The sequence below is a fragment of the Xenopus tropicalis genome, chromosome 8 (genome assembly GCF_000004195.4).
Source record: "Xenopus tropicalis strain Nigerian chromosome 8, UCB_Xtro_10.0, whole genome shotgun sequence".
NCBI classification, from domain to species: Eukaryota; Metazoa; Chordata; class Amphibia; order Anura; family Pipidae; genus Xenopus; species Xenopus tropicalis.
In genome coordinates this window covers 127,642,388-127,660,292 of record NC_030684.2, presented here as the reverse complement: position 1 = coordinate 127,660,292, position 17,905 = coordinate 127,642,388, and the positions used below count along the sequence as shown (strand labels likewise).

General features: G+C 39.6%; 1 protein-coding gene across 5 annotated transcripts in view; it reads left to right on the top strand.

Annotated features, from left to right (window-relative positions):
• rprd2 (regulation of nuclear pre-mRNA domain containing 2) overlaps positions 1-17,905 on the top strand; it is a 55,437-nt gene that overhangs the window by 19,854 nt on the left and 17,678 nt on the right. For 2 of the 5 annotated variants that reach the window (XR_001925084.2, XR_209537.4), the window contains exons 3-11: positions 641-753; positions 4,010-4,072; positions 9,504-9,559; positions 9,715-9,841; positions 10,015-10,190; positions 11,296-11,584; positions 11,798-12,118; positions 12,558-12,752; positions 13,544-16,495. Coding sequence is in view for 2 of the 5 variants with exons in the window: in XM_004917590.4 (XP_004917647.1) it covers positions 641-753; positions 4,010-4,072; positions 9,504-9,559; positions 9,715-9,841; positions 10,015-10,190; positions 11,296-11,584; positions 11,798-12,118; positions 12,558-12,752; positions 13,544-16,071 (3,868 nt within the window). In the remaining 3 variants the exon portion in view is untranslated. Of the gene's footprint in view, positions 1-640; positions 754-4,009; positions 4,073-9,503; positions 9,560-9,714; positions 9,842-10,014; positions 10,191-11,295; positions 11,585-11,797; positions 12,119-12,557; positions 12,753-13,543; positions 17,376-17,905 lie in introns of those variants that run through there. The other 3 variants (XR_001925083.2, XM_004917591.4, XM_004917590.4) reach the window with 3 other exon arrangements.

The window sequence follows — 17,905 nt, the reverse complement described above, 5'->3', positions numbered from 1 at the left end:
AGGAATTATTTGTGGGTTTCTACTGCTCCTGAGGTGTGAACAGGGGAACAATGGGGGTGATTACAGCCTGAGCCTGAGGTGTGAACACTGCAGGGGGGTGAACAATGCAGAGATTAAAAGGTGTGAACAGTACAGGGGATTACATATTTAAACAATACAGCCTGATTACAGCCTGAATCTGAGGTGAGAACCATGCAGGGGGGGGGGGGGCAGTTAATCACAGTACTGATACCATTTAAAGCTTACACAAGAGTAAGCCATCAAAGCAGCCAGACAGGTGGGGGGGCCACACAGAGGGGGGCCGCGGGCCGCCAGTTGGACAGCACTGCCCTAGATTATTATGACTGCCTAGCAGTATTATTCAGCATAAATTGCCTTTAAATAACTGAGAGCAGCTGAATATACTTTTGCATGGTGAACAACAATCTACACTGTTAGTATTGATTTTCAGTTGCTTCAAACCATCTGTCTATGAGGCTTATAAAAAAAGGTTGGGGAGGTGGTTTTCTAATGATCCATTTCCTGCCAAAATGATATGGTTAATTATTATGGTCTACTTTCCTTTTAATTTGGCCTCTTTTCTGAAATGTAATTTGCCTTGTTTGCAATGTATTTACTCCTTTTTCCAATTTCTTTATAGGGATGCCTCTGTGGCAAAATCTGTGGAGAGAATTTTTAAGATCTGGGAAGAAAGAAATGTTTACCAAGAGGATGTAATTGCGAATTTCAGATCATCTTTGAATAAGAGTATGAGTAAGATTTTCATTTTATTTTTCCTTTCAAATCAAGTCAGTTCTTTGTGAGAGAAGACAGTGTTGCTCCCTTTTCACAGAAAGGGCTTGTCTCTCTGAGGCAAAGACATAGACTTCCGCAAACTGTTGACTCCTATTTATTCTCTGCTTCCATGCAGTGTATTTAAAGGTGGTCTTTACTTAGTAGTGTGGAAAATTCATTCTTGGCTGAAGGAGAGCTTTACTCAAAGAACTAAACCCATAAAATGACTCTGGCTAAAAATGCCATATTTTATATATTGAACTTACTGCACCAGCCTAAAGGTTCTGCATTTCTATAGCAGCCACGATCCAGGCCTTCAAAGTTGTCATAGGAGCTCCCCATCTCTCCGTCGCAGATTTTGTATATGTGACACTCAAATGCTCAGTATGTTCTGGGCAGCTGTTGAGAAGCTATTAAGGGTTGACGCAAATTATCAAGCAGAAAATAAGGGTTGTCTGTCATATAATCTTATGCTACAGGACTGAGTATTAAATTCTGATACTAGTTGCACTGGTTTCAGAGCTTTCACACAGTAATTATCTTCACCTTAGGTTGAAAATATTGCTTTCTCTTATGGGTTTAGGCATTGGATTGTGTGTATATATTGATTTCATCTAACATATGCCCCCTTTTGTTATGCTCAGTGGATAATACTTAGTCCTGTGCAGGGGTTGCATGTCTCTGTAAGGGTTTGCTCCACCGGGGCAAGGACCAATATGACTGATTTAAATAGAAAAAGGATAATAAAGTATGGAATGGTTCAAAGATCCAATAAAAATTATTAAATTGTATAACCACTTCATTTTGCTCACTTTATGTAGTTCACTTTGATAGATTGGCTTTATCGAGGGTTGCTGGGATTTTTTTTTTTTTAATCATTATGCAATGTCCAATAGCAACAGATTTAATAAAGTTTAACAGTCATTTTATGTCTGTCAATTGTACATGTACGTTTAGGGTTTTATAGACCTAGAGGATACTGTAGAGTTTTTATAGGAGGTTAATTTTTAACTATACATAGAATATGTAAATGCAAATATAGGTTCACTGTATTTCCTGGTATCACTGACCCTTTAAAAGCCTCTCCAGACAGCAGTGTTAAAAACAAAAAAAGAAAGCCCTTGGGTTAGCATAAACGGAATCCCTAATTCTTCTGACATGCTTGTATTATAACTTGAATTTAAGCCTGAAAGCATAGCCGGAATGCAAAATGAAAACTGCTAATGCAACAAGTCTTCAAAACACTTTTCATTATAATGGTCTCTTCTCTTAAAGCCTCACTATGTTCAAACCTATAGTTCAAGCGCACATTGACGATATAGATTGTAATTGGGCACTTTGGGAATAACTGAAGTCCCTATTGTTAGTTGTAAACTATTCCCACCATCTTTTCATAACAGCCGTTTTTGTACTTAATCCCAACGCCGAGTGATAATACTTTTAGTCTATTTTTTTTTTTTCAACCCCCTTCTGCTGAGACCTCAAATCAGTGGGCCAGGTTGAAAGGGCATGGCATACAGTGCCTATAACACATTTTCTTTGCCATTGCTGTTGCAGTAATCCAAAAAAGTATCTATACACTCACATTCAGACCCATACTGACCTATCTATCCACTCACATACAGACCCATACTGACCTATCTATATACTCACATACAGACCCATACTGACCTATCTATCCCCTCACATACAGACCCATACTGACCTATCCACTCACATACAGACCCACACTGACCTATCTATCCACTCACATACAGACCCATACTGACCTATCTATCCACTCACATACAGACCCATACTGACCTATCTATCCACTCACATACAGACCCATACTGACCTATCTATCCACTCACATACAGACCCATACTGACCTATCTATCCACTCACATACAGACCCATACTGACCTATCTATCCACTCACATACAGACCCATACTGACCTATCTATCCACTCACATACAGACCCATACTGACCTATCTATCCACTCACATACAGACCCACACTGACCTATCTATCCACTCACATACAGACCCACACTGACCTATCTATCCACTCACATACAGACCCACACTGACCTATCTATACACTCACATACAGACCCATACTGACCCATACTGACCTATCTATATACTCACATACAGACCCACACTGACCTATCTATACACTCGCATACAACATCACTAGGAAGGGCATTCCCCAACCTCACTTACCTTACCGTGAGGAACCCCCTATGCTGCTTCTAATGAAAGTTCTGTTCCTCTAATCTAAAGGGGGGGCCTCTGGAGCGTTGATCATTTTTATGGGAAAAAGCACCCCCCATATCTGCCTATAATCCCCTGTAATGTACTTGTAAAGAGTAATCATGTCCCCTTAATTTAGAAATGGTGCCCTTTTTTGTTTATCACAGTTTTGGAGAGGATATCCTAGCATATGCCATGAGCAGAGGGTAATTTATCATAGTTCTTGGGAGGTTGTATTAAAGGATCATTTAGGTGTCATGTCCTATGTGCCCATTAAGGTCCCCATACACGGGACGATTATAGCTGCCGATATAGGTCCCTTGGACCGATTCGGCAGCTTATCAGCCCGCGTGGGGGCAGAACCGAGGGGCCTGGGCGACCGATATCTGGCCTGAAATTGGCCAGATATCGATCGGGCAGGTTAGAAAATTCAGTCGGATTGGGGACTGCATCAGCTTGTTGATGCGGTCCCCGAGCCGACTGCCCCATTGCCACCGTTTGAATTCAATCGTTTGGCCCCAGGGCCAAACGATCGAATTTGTGTGCAGGTTCCCCGATATCGCCCACCCGTAGGTGGGGATATCGGGTGAAGATCCGCTCGCTTGGCGACATCGCCAAGCGACCAGATCTGCCCGTGTATGGCCAGCTTTAGGCTTAAGGCAGAGAACATGCCAATACCATCTTTTTTTCTGTAGTCAGTGGCATGTGTTAGGGGCAGATTTCAGTGCATTTTCATGCTGAAATCCACTTGTTAGGCAGCACAGTGAAACCCCAATTTTACATACCCTGATTTTAAGTGATCCCTCATTCTGCACCTTTGTTTTGTGGCCCCACCAATATATAATGCATAATATATTATGATTTTACATTTTCCTGGGTGTTACAGCATTTTTTTGGTCCCCAGCCTTAAGGGTATTCTACTTTGCCCTCACCAAAATACATTAAATTGTCTCTATATATTAATATTGTGTTCTAACAAATTGCTTCTCCTGTAGAAGATGGAAGTTCTGGAAAAAGAAGTAGAAGTTCTCGTCCTAAACCAGAAAAAGTACAAGAAGGTAAGACGACTGAAATGCTTTTCTGCTTTTTTTAAGCAATGCTTATGAATGTGTTTACTTATTTTATATATGCACTTATGCAAATATAACATTGTATTTTTCCCACAAAGCACATGGGTTTGTTTCACAGTCATAAATCCCATTGTACCGTCTTTGTTTGCATGTACTATAAACTTTGAAAATATAATCTAAGTGGTAGTTTGAAAGGCATTTTCCTGGGGAGCTGCATTTCTGTACTCAAGTAGTATCTAGCATCTACCAATACAAAGCCTATTAAGAAAACCCAAGAAAATTAATAAACCTTTTAATGTTTGTTGCTCTACTGCAAGGATCCCCAACCTTTCTTACTCATGAGCCACAGCCAAATGTAAAAAGACTTGGAGAGCAACACAAGCATCATAAAAGTTCATGGAGGAGCCAAATAAGGGCTGTGATTGGCTATTAGGGGCCTCTATGCACACTATCAGCTTACAGGGGGCTTTATTTGGTAGGAAATCTTGTTTTTATTCAACCAAAACTTGTCCCCAAGTCAGGAATTCAAAAATAACTACCTGGTTTGGGGGCACTGAGAGCAACATCCAAGGGGTTGGGGAGCAACATGTTGCCCCAGAGCCACTGGTTGGGGATCACTGGTCTACTGTATATACAGATTAAGATAAGCATACCAGGGCTGATATAAACTGCTGACTCAGTACCTTTAGGGCTCTGGCACACGGGGAGATTAGTCGCCCGCGAACAGGGAGTTTTGCCGCGGGCGACTAATCTCCCCGTGTGCCAGAGCCCTTAGGGTGAAGACACACAGAGCTACTAGTAGCAGCTACTTGTCGTGGCTACTAAAATAGATAATGCTGATCATTTACTGGTAATTGTCTTAACATGTGTTTTAGCAAAGGCAATTCTCAGTATGGCCTATGGCAGGGGATTTTTTGGGGTTTAAGGGCTCTGGCACATGGGGAGATTAGTCGCTTGCGAACAGGGAGATTTGTCGCGGGCGACTAATCTCCCCATGTGCCAGAGCCCTAATAGCCATGATAAAGTAGCTGCTACTAAGTAGCTCTTTGTGTCTTCACCCTTAAAGTTGGTCGCTTATTGCCGTCATTTACATTAGATTGGGGGGAACAGGATGGAATTCCAGTTTTCTGGAAGGTTCCTTCAGTATTTCATGTAGTAGATGTTTTCTTCTTAGGTTTGCAAGAAATGTACTGTGGAACAATCCGAAATCTCAATGTAAAAAAATCTGTTGAAAATTGGCTGATCGTGTATTTCTGTTTCATTCTGTAAGTGAGAGCAAATAGGGTTTGATATAAAGACATTAAAGGGAGAGTTTGCAGTGATGGTTGATGGCTAAAAACTATGTTATGTTAGGGCTATGGCTCAAGGGTGATCTGAACACAAAGAATCTCATTCTCCACCAGATAAACATGAGTTATGCCTATTATGGTTGGGACAGTGAAACCTGGGCAGGTTAGTGATTCGTAAAAAATATGTAAAGCAAACTTTAATGGATATAAATGCAGCTATGCATTTGGAATACTTATCAGCATTTAAGAAACCTCTTATGCCATACATACATACATACATGCATCCTAGTAAGATTGCCTTTGGTTCAGCAGGAGGGGTTGAATCAGCAGTTCTTATTGCCTTATGCATGTCCAAACTAAATGGTACGCTTTTTTTATTTATTGTGTAGGGTTGCTGGATATGGTGATCTTTTTTTAAATCAAGGTTCATCTTAAATACAAAGTAAAAACGTAGCATGAATTCAGTCTGAAGGCTGCCCAGGCCTGCAAGGCAAACAGATGGGTAATGGTACAGATCAATCTGACATACCATTTTGACTATACAGTTGAACTAATAATGTTTTGCTTAGAATAACAATATTGTGGTGGATTTGAATTCTGTGGCTGTTTCTATATCCTTGATACGCTGGTCAGGGAGGGGATATGGGGAGGAGATACATGCATACATTGTTAGAAATAAGCAGTGACTACCACATTAGAAAGGACTTTTTAGGGGCCAGTTAGAATCGGTGAAAGTCTAACCAAGGGACTAGTTCTGAGACCCGGTTAAGTAATATTAGAATGAGGTTAAGGTGTATAGGGATGGTCACCACATATGCTCTTATCTGTACCCAGGTGTTCTGAACTGTGGGTAGTGTCCATACCATATAAATAAAATCAGCCATAGGTTGGTGACATTTAGGGCACTCATCAGTGTCCTCTGGGGAGGTCCTATGCAACCTGTGAGTAATAAGGTACATTTGATGGTGAAATTTAAATTGAATCAACTTTTCTTTGGCCGATACTAGATTTAAAAAAAAAAAAAAAAAGGTTTCAAGTAAAATCCTGTTGCCATTGTTCACATGGCTTAGTAAGTGTTTTACCATTAGCTAACACCAGCTGTGTATAGACGAATGATAAAGGCTTTTTTAGCGAGAGTGAGTTAGGGCTGTGTCTTATCTTTGTGCTAGGAAATTTAAGGACATGTCTGAGCTGGAAGAATCAAAAGAACAGTATTTGGAAGTTGGTAGGTGCATTTTAGGCTGTTGTAGTCAAGAGGACCGGTGCTCTTCATAAAAGGCTTTAGGGTGAAGACCGATATCGAAGGAGCGCCGGGGAACAAAAGATTTTGCTCGGGCGCCATTGAAGGTGCCCGGACAAAATCTGTTTTTATGGCTGAATCGTCAGGTGGAGGTAGAATCCCTATTGGTTCTAAGATTCTGAAGATATCTGAACATCTGTGAAGAGAATGAATGGTTTTGGTCTCGGGGAAAGATGATAATTGTAATGGCCACCTAAAGAGTCAGGCATCCGTAAGAAAAGGTGGTAAGGCACACAAGAAAGCAGTTGAGGTGGCCATACACAGGCCCATGTATGGGACCCTCAGAGGTTCCTACCTAATTGATACCTGGTCAGAAATTGGCTAGATGATGAACAAGTAGGTTTAAGGAGAATAAGGACTGCATAGGCTAGTTAATGTGGTCCTTGTCCCGATGTCCTGTATCTGTCAGTGATCCAATAATTGGATCCCTAGGGCCAATGATCTGATAAGTCTGGTAACGCCTTCTTTAAGGTGGGCATATTGGGGAAAGATCCGCTTGTTTGGCAACCTTGCCAGTCGAGGGTATCTTCCAGTATATGGCCAGCTTTAGGGTACAAATTACTTATGTGATACGTCCCGTGTACTGGCATGATTGCTGCTATAAGGTATATCCTTGTGTGTGTGTGTGTGTGCACAAAGAGCTATACCATACGCTAGTGTCAAGTACAACTTGGTAAGCATGCCTGTTTTTAGTGCAAAGTTTTCAAGAATGGCCCTGTGTATCTGTAAGAAATACAAACATACAATGGAATATTGTAGGAATATATAGAGTTTTTCTGATGTGTACAGACATGGCTTGTTGGACCTATAGGCAATAATTTGCCCACTGGTGTACATTTACCAATTATTAAGACTGGCTTCTGATTGGGTATTTTCTATTTAGTGCTAAACAGTGGTGGTCTGACCTAATATAATATGTGGGATGCTTAGTTTTACAGTTTCTATTATAGGTATATGGGATAGTTGGTCATATGGTTCTATACATAAATTCGTACTAGTAAGCTTGTTTTTGGTGCAGCAGCATTTATCAACCTCTGTATGACCACTTTAAATGGTAGCATGTTTGATAAGTGGGGTGTGGGATCATCATGAAATGACTTGCTGCACACTTGCTGTTTGTCAGCAGATAACGGCTGCATGTGCCATCACCCAGGCAGATTCAAAGTTTCTTTTGTATTTATGACCATGGCTTGGTTTAAAGGAACAGTAACACCAAAAAATGAAAGTGTATAAAAGTAACTAAAATATAATGTGCTGCTGCTCTGCACTGGTAAAAGTTGTGTGTTTACTTCAGAAAGTCTACTATAATTTATATAAATAAGCTGCTATGTAGCCACGGAGGCAGCCATTCAAAGGAGAAAAGGCACAGGCACTTAGCAGATAACAGATAAAACACTATTGTATTCTTCAGAACATAGTTATCTGCTATGTAACCTGTGCCTTTTCTCCTTTTTTCCAGCTTGAATGGCTGCCCCCGTGGCTACACAGCAGCTTATTATATCAATTATAGTAGTGTTACTGTAGCAAACACACCAGTTTTACCAGTGCAGGGCAACAGTGCATCATATTTTTATTACTTTAAAGCTCTTTCATTTTTTGGTGTTACTGTTCCTTTAATGCTTCTGGGTGCAGGCACAGCTAGAAGATTTTTTTAACTGTAGGGGTGGATTGTCAGTCTGTGCTTATCCGCGGGCTGGCAATCTGCCCCATTTGCCCTTGAGGTAAAGTGGGTCTAAAGCCAGATACTGATGTCATCTGCCCAAATTTATAGGTTTCTGGTGACTTGAAATCTGATTGGGATCATGTGTAGTCTTATAAGACGTACTGGTCTACGACCATGGTGATTAAAGCATTGTGGATGTGCCATAGCTCTAAAAAGCTTCCTTTAGGTCATTTCATTCATCCTGCCAAGAGCTTAAAATACTAGTCATATAAATAGAGAACATAGAACATGGTCCTAGACCACTGTGACCTTTAAGTATCATCCCTAGAATTTCAGCCGTAAAGTGTGACTGTACTGTAATTTTGTGAATAAAAGGAGGGAGAATTAGACGAGGTAAAATGAGGTTTTCTTGTGCTGTCTGTATTGGTCTGCAGTATTGGGCTACTGTACCCAGCCTATACCAGTGCTTAAAGTGGTTTGAAGTAACACTGAGGGTACTGTAATGGCTTGTGTACAGCCATTCTCCACCACAAGCAGTGGAGCTACTCACATCAGTTTAGGCTTGCTGGGGTAGTAGAAAGGCTAAGTATACTGATAATTTTGAAGAATACCTGGTTGCTCTCTTAGATAATCCTAGAAGCCAAGCCTGAGGGGCAAATAGGGTGGAATGTGGAGGGGAGCACATATGCTGTCTGGGATATTGCTGTAATTGTAGCGTGCATGCAGAGAGGTGCCCTGACCAAATCTTGGACCTGAGAGAGGCTTGAACCTTAAAAGGTCCAAAATCTTCTGCTCTTGATGGTTCTAAGTGCCATCAAGGTTTCAAAATAAAACGGTAGTGTTGAAAAATATTAATACAGGTAATGGGGTCTGTTGTCCGGAAACCCCTCTTAAATCTTGCCCCCATCCCCAAAACATTCTCGAAATCCATGGGATGACTGTGCCATGTGTGTGTTTGGTTTTTTTTGTTTTTGTGACCATTCAAAAAAGATTATTAGGAATGTCTATTATATGTTTTAAATGTTTTTTCTTTGCTACTTCATTTAAATTATTTTTATTGAAAACTTGTATCAAAAGAATTATATAAGGTATACAGGTTGCATTGCTGGAGTTATTTTTAAATAACAATTTGTGCATTTTTTTCATTTTCTTTATTTTGTTTTCCAGCTCCCCCCGTAACTCCAAAAGCTGCATTAAAATCGAAGATTGTGGCTGAATTTAGGGTAAGTTGCACTTTAATGTAATGTGTGCAATAAGTATAGCTGTACTTTTTCTTTCTGAGGTCTTTTAAATTAATATCTTAAGCTTTTTAGGTTTGTCCAGAAAGCTTGTAATATGTGTTCTGTATACCAATTCTAACTTAATTAATTTTCAACAGCCCCAGAAACTGATTGACGATCTGCAGGTGTATAAGCGTTCAGTGGACAATGTTAAACTTAAGGAGCAACAGCTTTCAAACATGAGAGTTGACGTCTGCAGCACTGAGACCCTGAAACGTTTAAAAGGTATTGTTTCTGTGCATTGCCTGCTGGCATATCTGTACCACTCATGGTCACATAACCTATTTGTGATATAGAATCAATGATATGTGACGTTCTCTCACTGTATAATTGTTTTTTGTTTGGTGGCTGCAAAACAAACCATCTACAATCTGTCTTGTATTCTGCCATGTTTTTAGATAAAGCTGGAGGGAAAAAGTTCTCTAAAGATTTTGAAGAAGCAAGTGCAAAGCTAGAAGAGTTTGTAGGTCTTCTGGAAAAGCAAGTGAGGAATGGGCCTCCTTTAACAGAAGCACTGGAGAATGCTGGTATATTCTATGAAGCACAGTACAGAGAAGTCAAGGTGGTGGTAAATGTAAGTATTCATTTTATTTATATAACTCGTATCGGCTCTTTAGATTCAGTCCTCTTCCCTGTAAAAGAAATTGTTTGTTCCAAAAACTTAGGAACCCTAGTGGAACAATACAAAACATGAAGACTGTTTTGAATGTGCTCAAAAACCCAAAACCCCGTGCTCGCTCTTTTGCTCTAAAGGTAGGGATAAATTGAGTACTTTCTTCGAGCAAGCCCTTGTATTCTGGTGGAGTAACCACAACTTTCACTGTAGGCACATTTGCAGTCTTTTAAGCACTCCCATTTGACTCACCAAAAGATTTTCAAAATACAAATCTGGGGGACAGTGAAGACTTAGAGATCTTCTGCATTTACCCATATCAACATATTGAAAGCTTTTATAAGATTATGTGCAAAAGCCCACTAAAAGGTCTTAGCTGATATGAGTGCAGAGATCTTTTTTCTGTCTGCCATTTTTATTTGATAGAAAAGCATTACTGTATCATCAGTGGAAATCTGTTATCAGTGTAATCTGCCTAGTCCAAATAAGTTCTAATGTTTAAAAAAAGGATACTTTAAAAAAAAAAACAAAAAAAAAAAAAAACCTAGTCCACTATGAGAACATTCTCTATCAACACATGAGTAAAAGAAAACCTGTACAAACGATTGGTACCTTACTCCGACCAAATTACCCAAATGGTTCCATACAGTCTATACAGAATATCGCTCCACTGTACAATTGTGTTTAGCCACAAGATGTCTTATAGCTAAACTTTGCTAGAAATTAAAAACAGACTTTGGTGGGTCTTAGAAATTGAAAAACTTACAGCTTTGGTAAGTAACAATATGAGAAAGTTTAAGAAAGTCTGGATCATCTGGTTGTTTAGATATGGCATGCTACATACTTTGTGAAAGAATGAATAGAGAAAAACCTAAGCTTAACCTGTGCCACTTCAGATCCTCTTCTGTATGAGCTGCCCAGCAGGAGCATCCAAACCTGGCTTCAACTGTGCACTCTGTGTTGGAGATCACACAAAAGAGTCTCTTGTGTCTACCTTTCTATATTTTACCTAATCTTGAACCTTACCCATACTCCTACCTCTATAACCTTTTCATTTATTTTATAGGCTTACAAGACATTTGCCAACAGGGTTAACAATTTAAAGAAAAAGCTTGATCAGCTAAAAGCTACTCTACCAGATCCAGAGGAATCTCCAGTGCCATCTCCCACAATAGATGCTCCGTCACCAACTGGCTCAGAGTCCCCGTTCCAAGGGATGGGTGATGTAAGCCCTTTGTCACCTGAGGTAGAGCCTATCCCACCTATCTCTCCAGAGCCTCCAAAAGATAATCGCATGGTAGAGGATATGGAATTATCTGATGTAGATGCAGATGAAGAAGTACCTGACATTATTGGTATGTTGAAAACTGTAATTTATTGTGTTAGCAGTAGTTTGAGTCTAGCAAAATAAACATGTATCAATTGATATATGTCCTTTTTTTTTTTTTTTTTTTTGCACCTTTACTTGTTCCTTTTTCCATATATCCTATGTATACTGTGATTGATAGGTCATTGATATTTTATTTACCGTGACCTTATTATCAATATCCTTTTTTTTTTTTTTTTAGTTGAAGAAAGAAAAGAGGCCCAAGCTACATCTACTTTGGCCTCAGATGCTGTAACTACGTCTTCCACAGAAAAGACCAATTTCACAACAGCTGCACCAGCGTCAACCCCAGCGCATGTTCCTGCCAGTCTTCCAACACCTGCTGCAGTCTCTGTTAGTGCCCCTGTTTCTGCACCAGCTCCTACTGTTTCTACTTCTGCAAAAACAGTAACCACTCCCACCGCTGCCCAGTCTGCTTCCCTGGGATTGCCAAACTTGGCCAATGTAGATCTGGGGAAGATTAGTTCCATCTTAAGTAGCTTAACTTCAGTTATGAAGACGGGTAAGTGTCATTGCTAATGCTCTTAATACTAGAAACACTTGTGGATTTTGCTTGTATGTGTATAACCTATTGTGGATTTAAGCGTATAATAGTGTAGAGATAAACAAGCATACCCAGTCATTAACAGCTGGTTAGCTTAGTAAAGCAGTGACTCTACTCATTCTGCAATTTTTCAAGATAATTTTGATTGTAAGGGTGAAATTTAGGATGTCTTTAATTTTATCTTGGCAGAACAAGCAGTAAGGTGAACTGTGCATATTGTAATATGCTAGCCAGACATAAATGCATACTTCTGGTATGTATAGGCATCAGACATGATTTCAAATTGTTACTTTATATAATTTTGCAATGTGTTAGTATTTTGAGTCCCTCTTTTTAACATGGTAAGTGTATATCTGTATTAATTTTATACATTTAAATAAGCTTTTTTTCTATTCAGGAGTGAGCCCAGGAGCCAAACCATCGCCTGGAACACCCACAACACCAACTACCAGTTTAGGTTCTGGACTCAAGACTCCTGTGCAGATTCCACAAAATCCTCTGGCAAACATTTTGTCTAAAGTTGAGATAACACCAGAAAGTATACTTTCTGCACTGTCAAAAACTCAAGGTCCTTCCACATCATCATTGCAAGGTAAATTTGTAATTTCACCAGGATTAATTCTGTACACTAATGTAAGGATGAACCTGTTTAAATAAAAATGGGTGGGCAATATATTAGGTAGTGATATAGAAACAATATTATTGCTTTTTTACCAAAGAGCCCAACCATTTCAAAGCATGTTTTGTTGCCATAGATAGTAAAGGAAACATTATAGTGAAAAGAAATAAAGAAATAAAATCATGTATCCATGTTGATATGCATGATATCTTTGTATATATGTGTATAGAATGTGAAAAAAAATAGTAAAATATATTTTCTCTCTAAATGGGTAGATCACCTTGATTGTGATTATAAGGTTAATTGCAGTTAACTTTAAGATTGTTTGCAGATTTTAAATTATTTATGTTCTTGCTAGGGTCTTTGTTACGGCAGCCAAGGCAGTAAGAGAAAGTGTCTGAATAGAGAATAAGTAATACAAAAATTATGTAACTAAAAATAATAGTAATTAACCTTCTTGTTGCTCTGCATCACTGACCCCAGCAACATTAGTTTACATTGGAGGTTTGAGCAAGTGAGAAATATCAGTTTCAAATTGTCTGTTGTACTAAAGGTTAATTCCGAGGTAGTGTGGCTGTATATTTAGTGGAGAGGACGATATTACCTGAAAAGATGTGGTTTTATATTACTTAAATATTCTTTTTAAAAACTGAACTAAATGTTTCAGTAGGTCCTTTTGACTTCATTTTAGTTTATGAATTAAAAGTAACTACAGGGTGAAGTTGTAGTTTTATTTTTATGAATTCTTGAATTGTATCTTTCAGGTTTATCATCCTTGATCCAAAGTGTTGCTGTAAGCACTGCTCAGTCAAGTGGAGCCTTATCCCACAGTACTTCAACAGCACCAGTCAACAGTACCGTTCCAACTATGAAAGATCGTAATGCTCCATCTGTTACTCCTCCCTTTGTGTCTAAAAATTTTGATTTCTCTCCTAATTCCACAAATACAGAAAATTCTTCCACATCTCTTTCCAAGACATCTGTAGGACATAGTTCAAATTTAAAGCAGACATCTAATACTCTTGGATTCCCAACTCAAACCCCTTTATCGACAGATAAAAGCACAAGTCAGTCAACAGAACTGCCTAAGGCTGCTAGCGAGGCTGAATCATCTAGTCTGGAAATGAAAATTCACAATTTTTTAAAGGGTAATCCAGGCTTTAGTGGTCTAGATTTGAACATTCCCATTCTTAGTGGCTTGGGTACCAATACAGTTTCTGAACCAACCTCTGAATTTCAGCGAGGTCCTTCCAGCACAACCCTTGATAATGTGGATGGAACTCCAGTTCGTGATGAAAGAAGTGGAACTCCAACACAGGATGAAATGATGGATAAACCAGCTGCAAGCAGTGTTGATACTGTTTCCTTGTTATCAAAAATAATAAGCCCAGGTTCATCTACCCCTAGTAGCACAAGATCTCCCCTTCTGAATAAGGATACAGACTTTCAAAAGCTAGGCGGTATGCCTCCATATCGACCTTTTGGTATTGGAGGAAATTCACCAAATGCATATTTGCAGCCACCAGATAGTAGGGGCAATCCTCCATTTATTGATTCTTCCCTGGAAAAATTTTATCCTGATGCTACTTTTCAAGAGGATGAAGACTATCGAGACTTTGAATATTCTGGTCCCCCGCCATCTGCCATAGGTAATCTTGATAAAAGACCTTCAAAATCCATCTTAAAATCGAATGTGCGCTCAGAGTCTATAGATTACCAGCCAATCCCACCTATATTCAGTCAGTCCCAAGATTTTGGCAGGCAGTCGTTTCCACCTTTACGTTCTTTCAGCACGGGCGAAAACAATGCCCAATTGTCCCCATCTACTCAAATGTATGAAACTTACAACAGCTTAAGTAAGCTTGAGGCTCCTAAATCTCCCTCAACCCCAAAGGATGACCCATTTTTCTCCTCTGACAGTCATAATTTGCCAGGGTTACATTCTGGTATGTCACGAACTCCATATACAGATTCTCCCCGTACTCAAAATAGATCCCATGCTTTTACCAATAAGAATACTAGTAGACCACCAATGTCAAATATGGAGCAAACAGACAATGATGTGTCAGCTACTTCAACTATTGAATTTAAAAACATGCTTAAAAATGCATCTCGTAGGCCATCTGATGAGAACCAATTCAACCAGTCGGGCAAAGGCAATTTTAATGAAGATGTGAAAATTTCTGGCCTTGGTCATACTGGTATGACCTCTGAAGAGAGACAGCTTCAAGAGGAGCATTATCGCATAGAAACAAGGGTGTCATCTTGTGTTGACTTACCTGACAGTGGTGAAGAAAAAGGTGCTCCAATTGAGACCCTGGGGTATCATAATTCTGGAAACATGAGGATTTCAGGGGAACCTATAAAAACCGTAGAGTCAGTAAGAGTTGGAGTAAAGGGGAACAGAGGACTTGGCATAGATGGAGGTCGAGGGAGTTGGTTTGAAATGGGTAGCAGAGGTAGTCCATTTAATGACGGTCCATCCAGTGCTGATGATGAGCCATCAGTAAGTGGCAGCAGTGGGGTAGGAGGGTTTGAAACACAGTATGATGAGCACTTACCACAGTTTCAAGACACTATCAGTGAATTTAGAGCAAAATCTATGCAGGCGTTTGAGCATCGCTTACCTCCGCCTCCATTACCACCATCCATGGTACCTCCTTTAGATCGTGGAGGACCATTTCAAAATGAGCCAGCTGGCCCCCCATCTGTTCCACCCCCTGGTTTACCACCTGATCGTTTTTCAAGGGACATGCCTCCACATATGCCCCCTGTAGAAGCTATCTTGTCTCATGGTACTCACCCTCCACCCAATGAACATGGAGGCAATCCTTTCTCTGGACCTCCACCTCCAGAACATGGGGCAAATCCTTTTTCTGGGCCTCCTCCTCGAGACCAAATTGGCATGCCATTTTCCTCTCCGCCATTAGATATGCGAAATCCTTTTTCACCAGACCATGGAAACATTCATCAATCAATGAAGGATCATTTTGGTTTGGGCCCAGGACTACAGAGAGACCTTGGAGCTTTACCTCGTGATCACAATGGCCCAATGCTTGGTAGATTAAATGAAACACAAGTTCATTCTAGAGACCATCTTGGAAACTTTAGTGCTCCTCCACATCATTTTAATGCACCACATCACAGAGACAATGTTGGTGGCCTCAGATCGCACCGACCACAATTTAGGCCCAGGGAACAATATCAAAGCTTAAAAAGGCCAAGGCCACCTTTTGCACGAGGTCCACCATTTTTTACCCCAAAACGTCCCTTCTATCCCCCAAGGTACTGATACAAAAGTGTAAAATCATTAACGTGCATTGGTACTGGTCCACATTGGCTGTTATTTGGTCAGGGAGTTTTGTGTTAGTTGAAAATAGCTTAAACCTGGAAAGCTAACAACAAGATTTTCATTTTTCCTGGTGTAAGGCCACAGATATAAAGTCACTTTACAAAAAGTTGACTTTTTAGTGGAGGAATTTTTTTTTTTTTTGATTGTAAGAAACACCCATCCATTTGCCCACCCATTCTGATGTCTACTTCATCAACCAGTCAGCAGCTGGGTGAATATTGCAGTTGTCCTGAAGTGAAATCTGATGCCTAAATATTCATGTCTGAGTCACAATATGGAGCCAGTGAACTGTTTCGTCTGCTCAATTCTCAACACCTCTGAAGCCTATCCTGAATCAACCCATTGCTTTCTTATATCCAGATAGGTGAGTCACAGGGGCAGTTATAGGGAGGCTAGTCTATCTGAGGTCAGATAATTGCGTTTTTGTTTTGATAACAAGTGTTAACATTTCCTCTTTAGCATTGTTGCAACACCACAAACCCTTTCTCTTCACACCACAGTGAATCAGGGGAAAAAAAAAAAATAAAGTCTTCAGATGCAATTAACCTGCATCATTCCACCATTCAGTTTCAGGACTTGTGCCGGCTAAGACGTGTTCCAGTCCATACTTCTCGGAGCTTGAGGAGCAGAGTTTGAAGACTTGGTGGTGTTAATAAAACTCCAAGTTGTACCTTATTCATTCTGTGTTTTCGGCAGTTGCAAGGTTAGATGTTCTTTGTAACCAATTAAGGTTTCGAGTAATGCAAGGTTAAATACACAGTTGTATGTATCAGTCTACAACACAATTCTGAATGACCAACATAACCTTTATCCATGCATATGTCTATATGTGAAATTAATACACTTTTACCTTGTGTTATAAAGACCAGTGAATTTCATTTAATGTCTTCAGCATGACTTTTTCACAAGTGCTTGCGTTTAATCCATGAGGTACCTTCTAACATGGGCTAATGTTAAGCACTCGGACATTGTTCCAGTTGATAGGTAATACCCCTTTCTCCTAATTATTCTTCACAAATGTTTTGGTGGGTTCTAACACAAATTAATGTTGTAATGTTCTTAATTTAGTGTTTGAGAGCAACATACGTTGGTCAGAGTGTAGCATCTCTGGACCGTAAGAAAGAAAATGTAATTTAAAACAAACAAACCATTCAGCCATTGCTTTGCAGCAAAGATTTTTTGGGTGACACTGGGCGTGCAGTTGTTTGACAGCATTTTCACATTATATAAGGAAACTGACATTTCATATTTTCTCTTTGCACTTATATGACTGAATCTTGTACAGAATATGAATATGTGAGGGGCTGAACTCCTGTCACACCAACTGCTTTGTACAAGTTGCAAATTTGTTAGTGAGGAAAGGATACTGAAACTTAATTTATTAAGAACTGCTTGACAGAAAATTGGGCTTAGAAGCCCCTGTTAGGACGTACTCGTCAATCACACAGCCATGGAATATATAAATGGGCAATAATAAGTCAGACAAGATAATAACTTGCGTTTTGTATCTAAATTGTATTTAATGCATGAAATGTTTCATACCATTGAATATTAACAGAGGGTAAAAAGGCATAGTTGTATTTAAGAAATGAAAATTTGTTAATTGCTCATGCCCATACTGCGTTCAGAGCCCAACACAAGAATTTAAATTAACATTGCTCACAAATGGAACTAGCAGAAAATTTAAAGGGGTTGTTCACTTTTGGTCTTCATTTTTTATTATTTCTCAAATTGTGCAGCAGCTCTCAATTTTGGAATTTCAGCAGCTATCCAG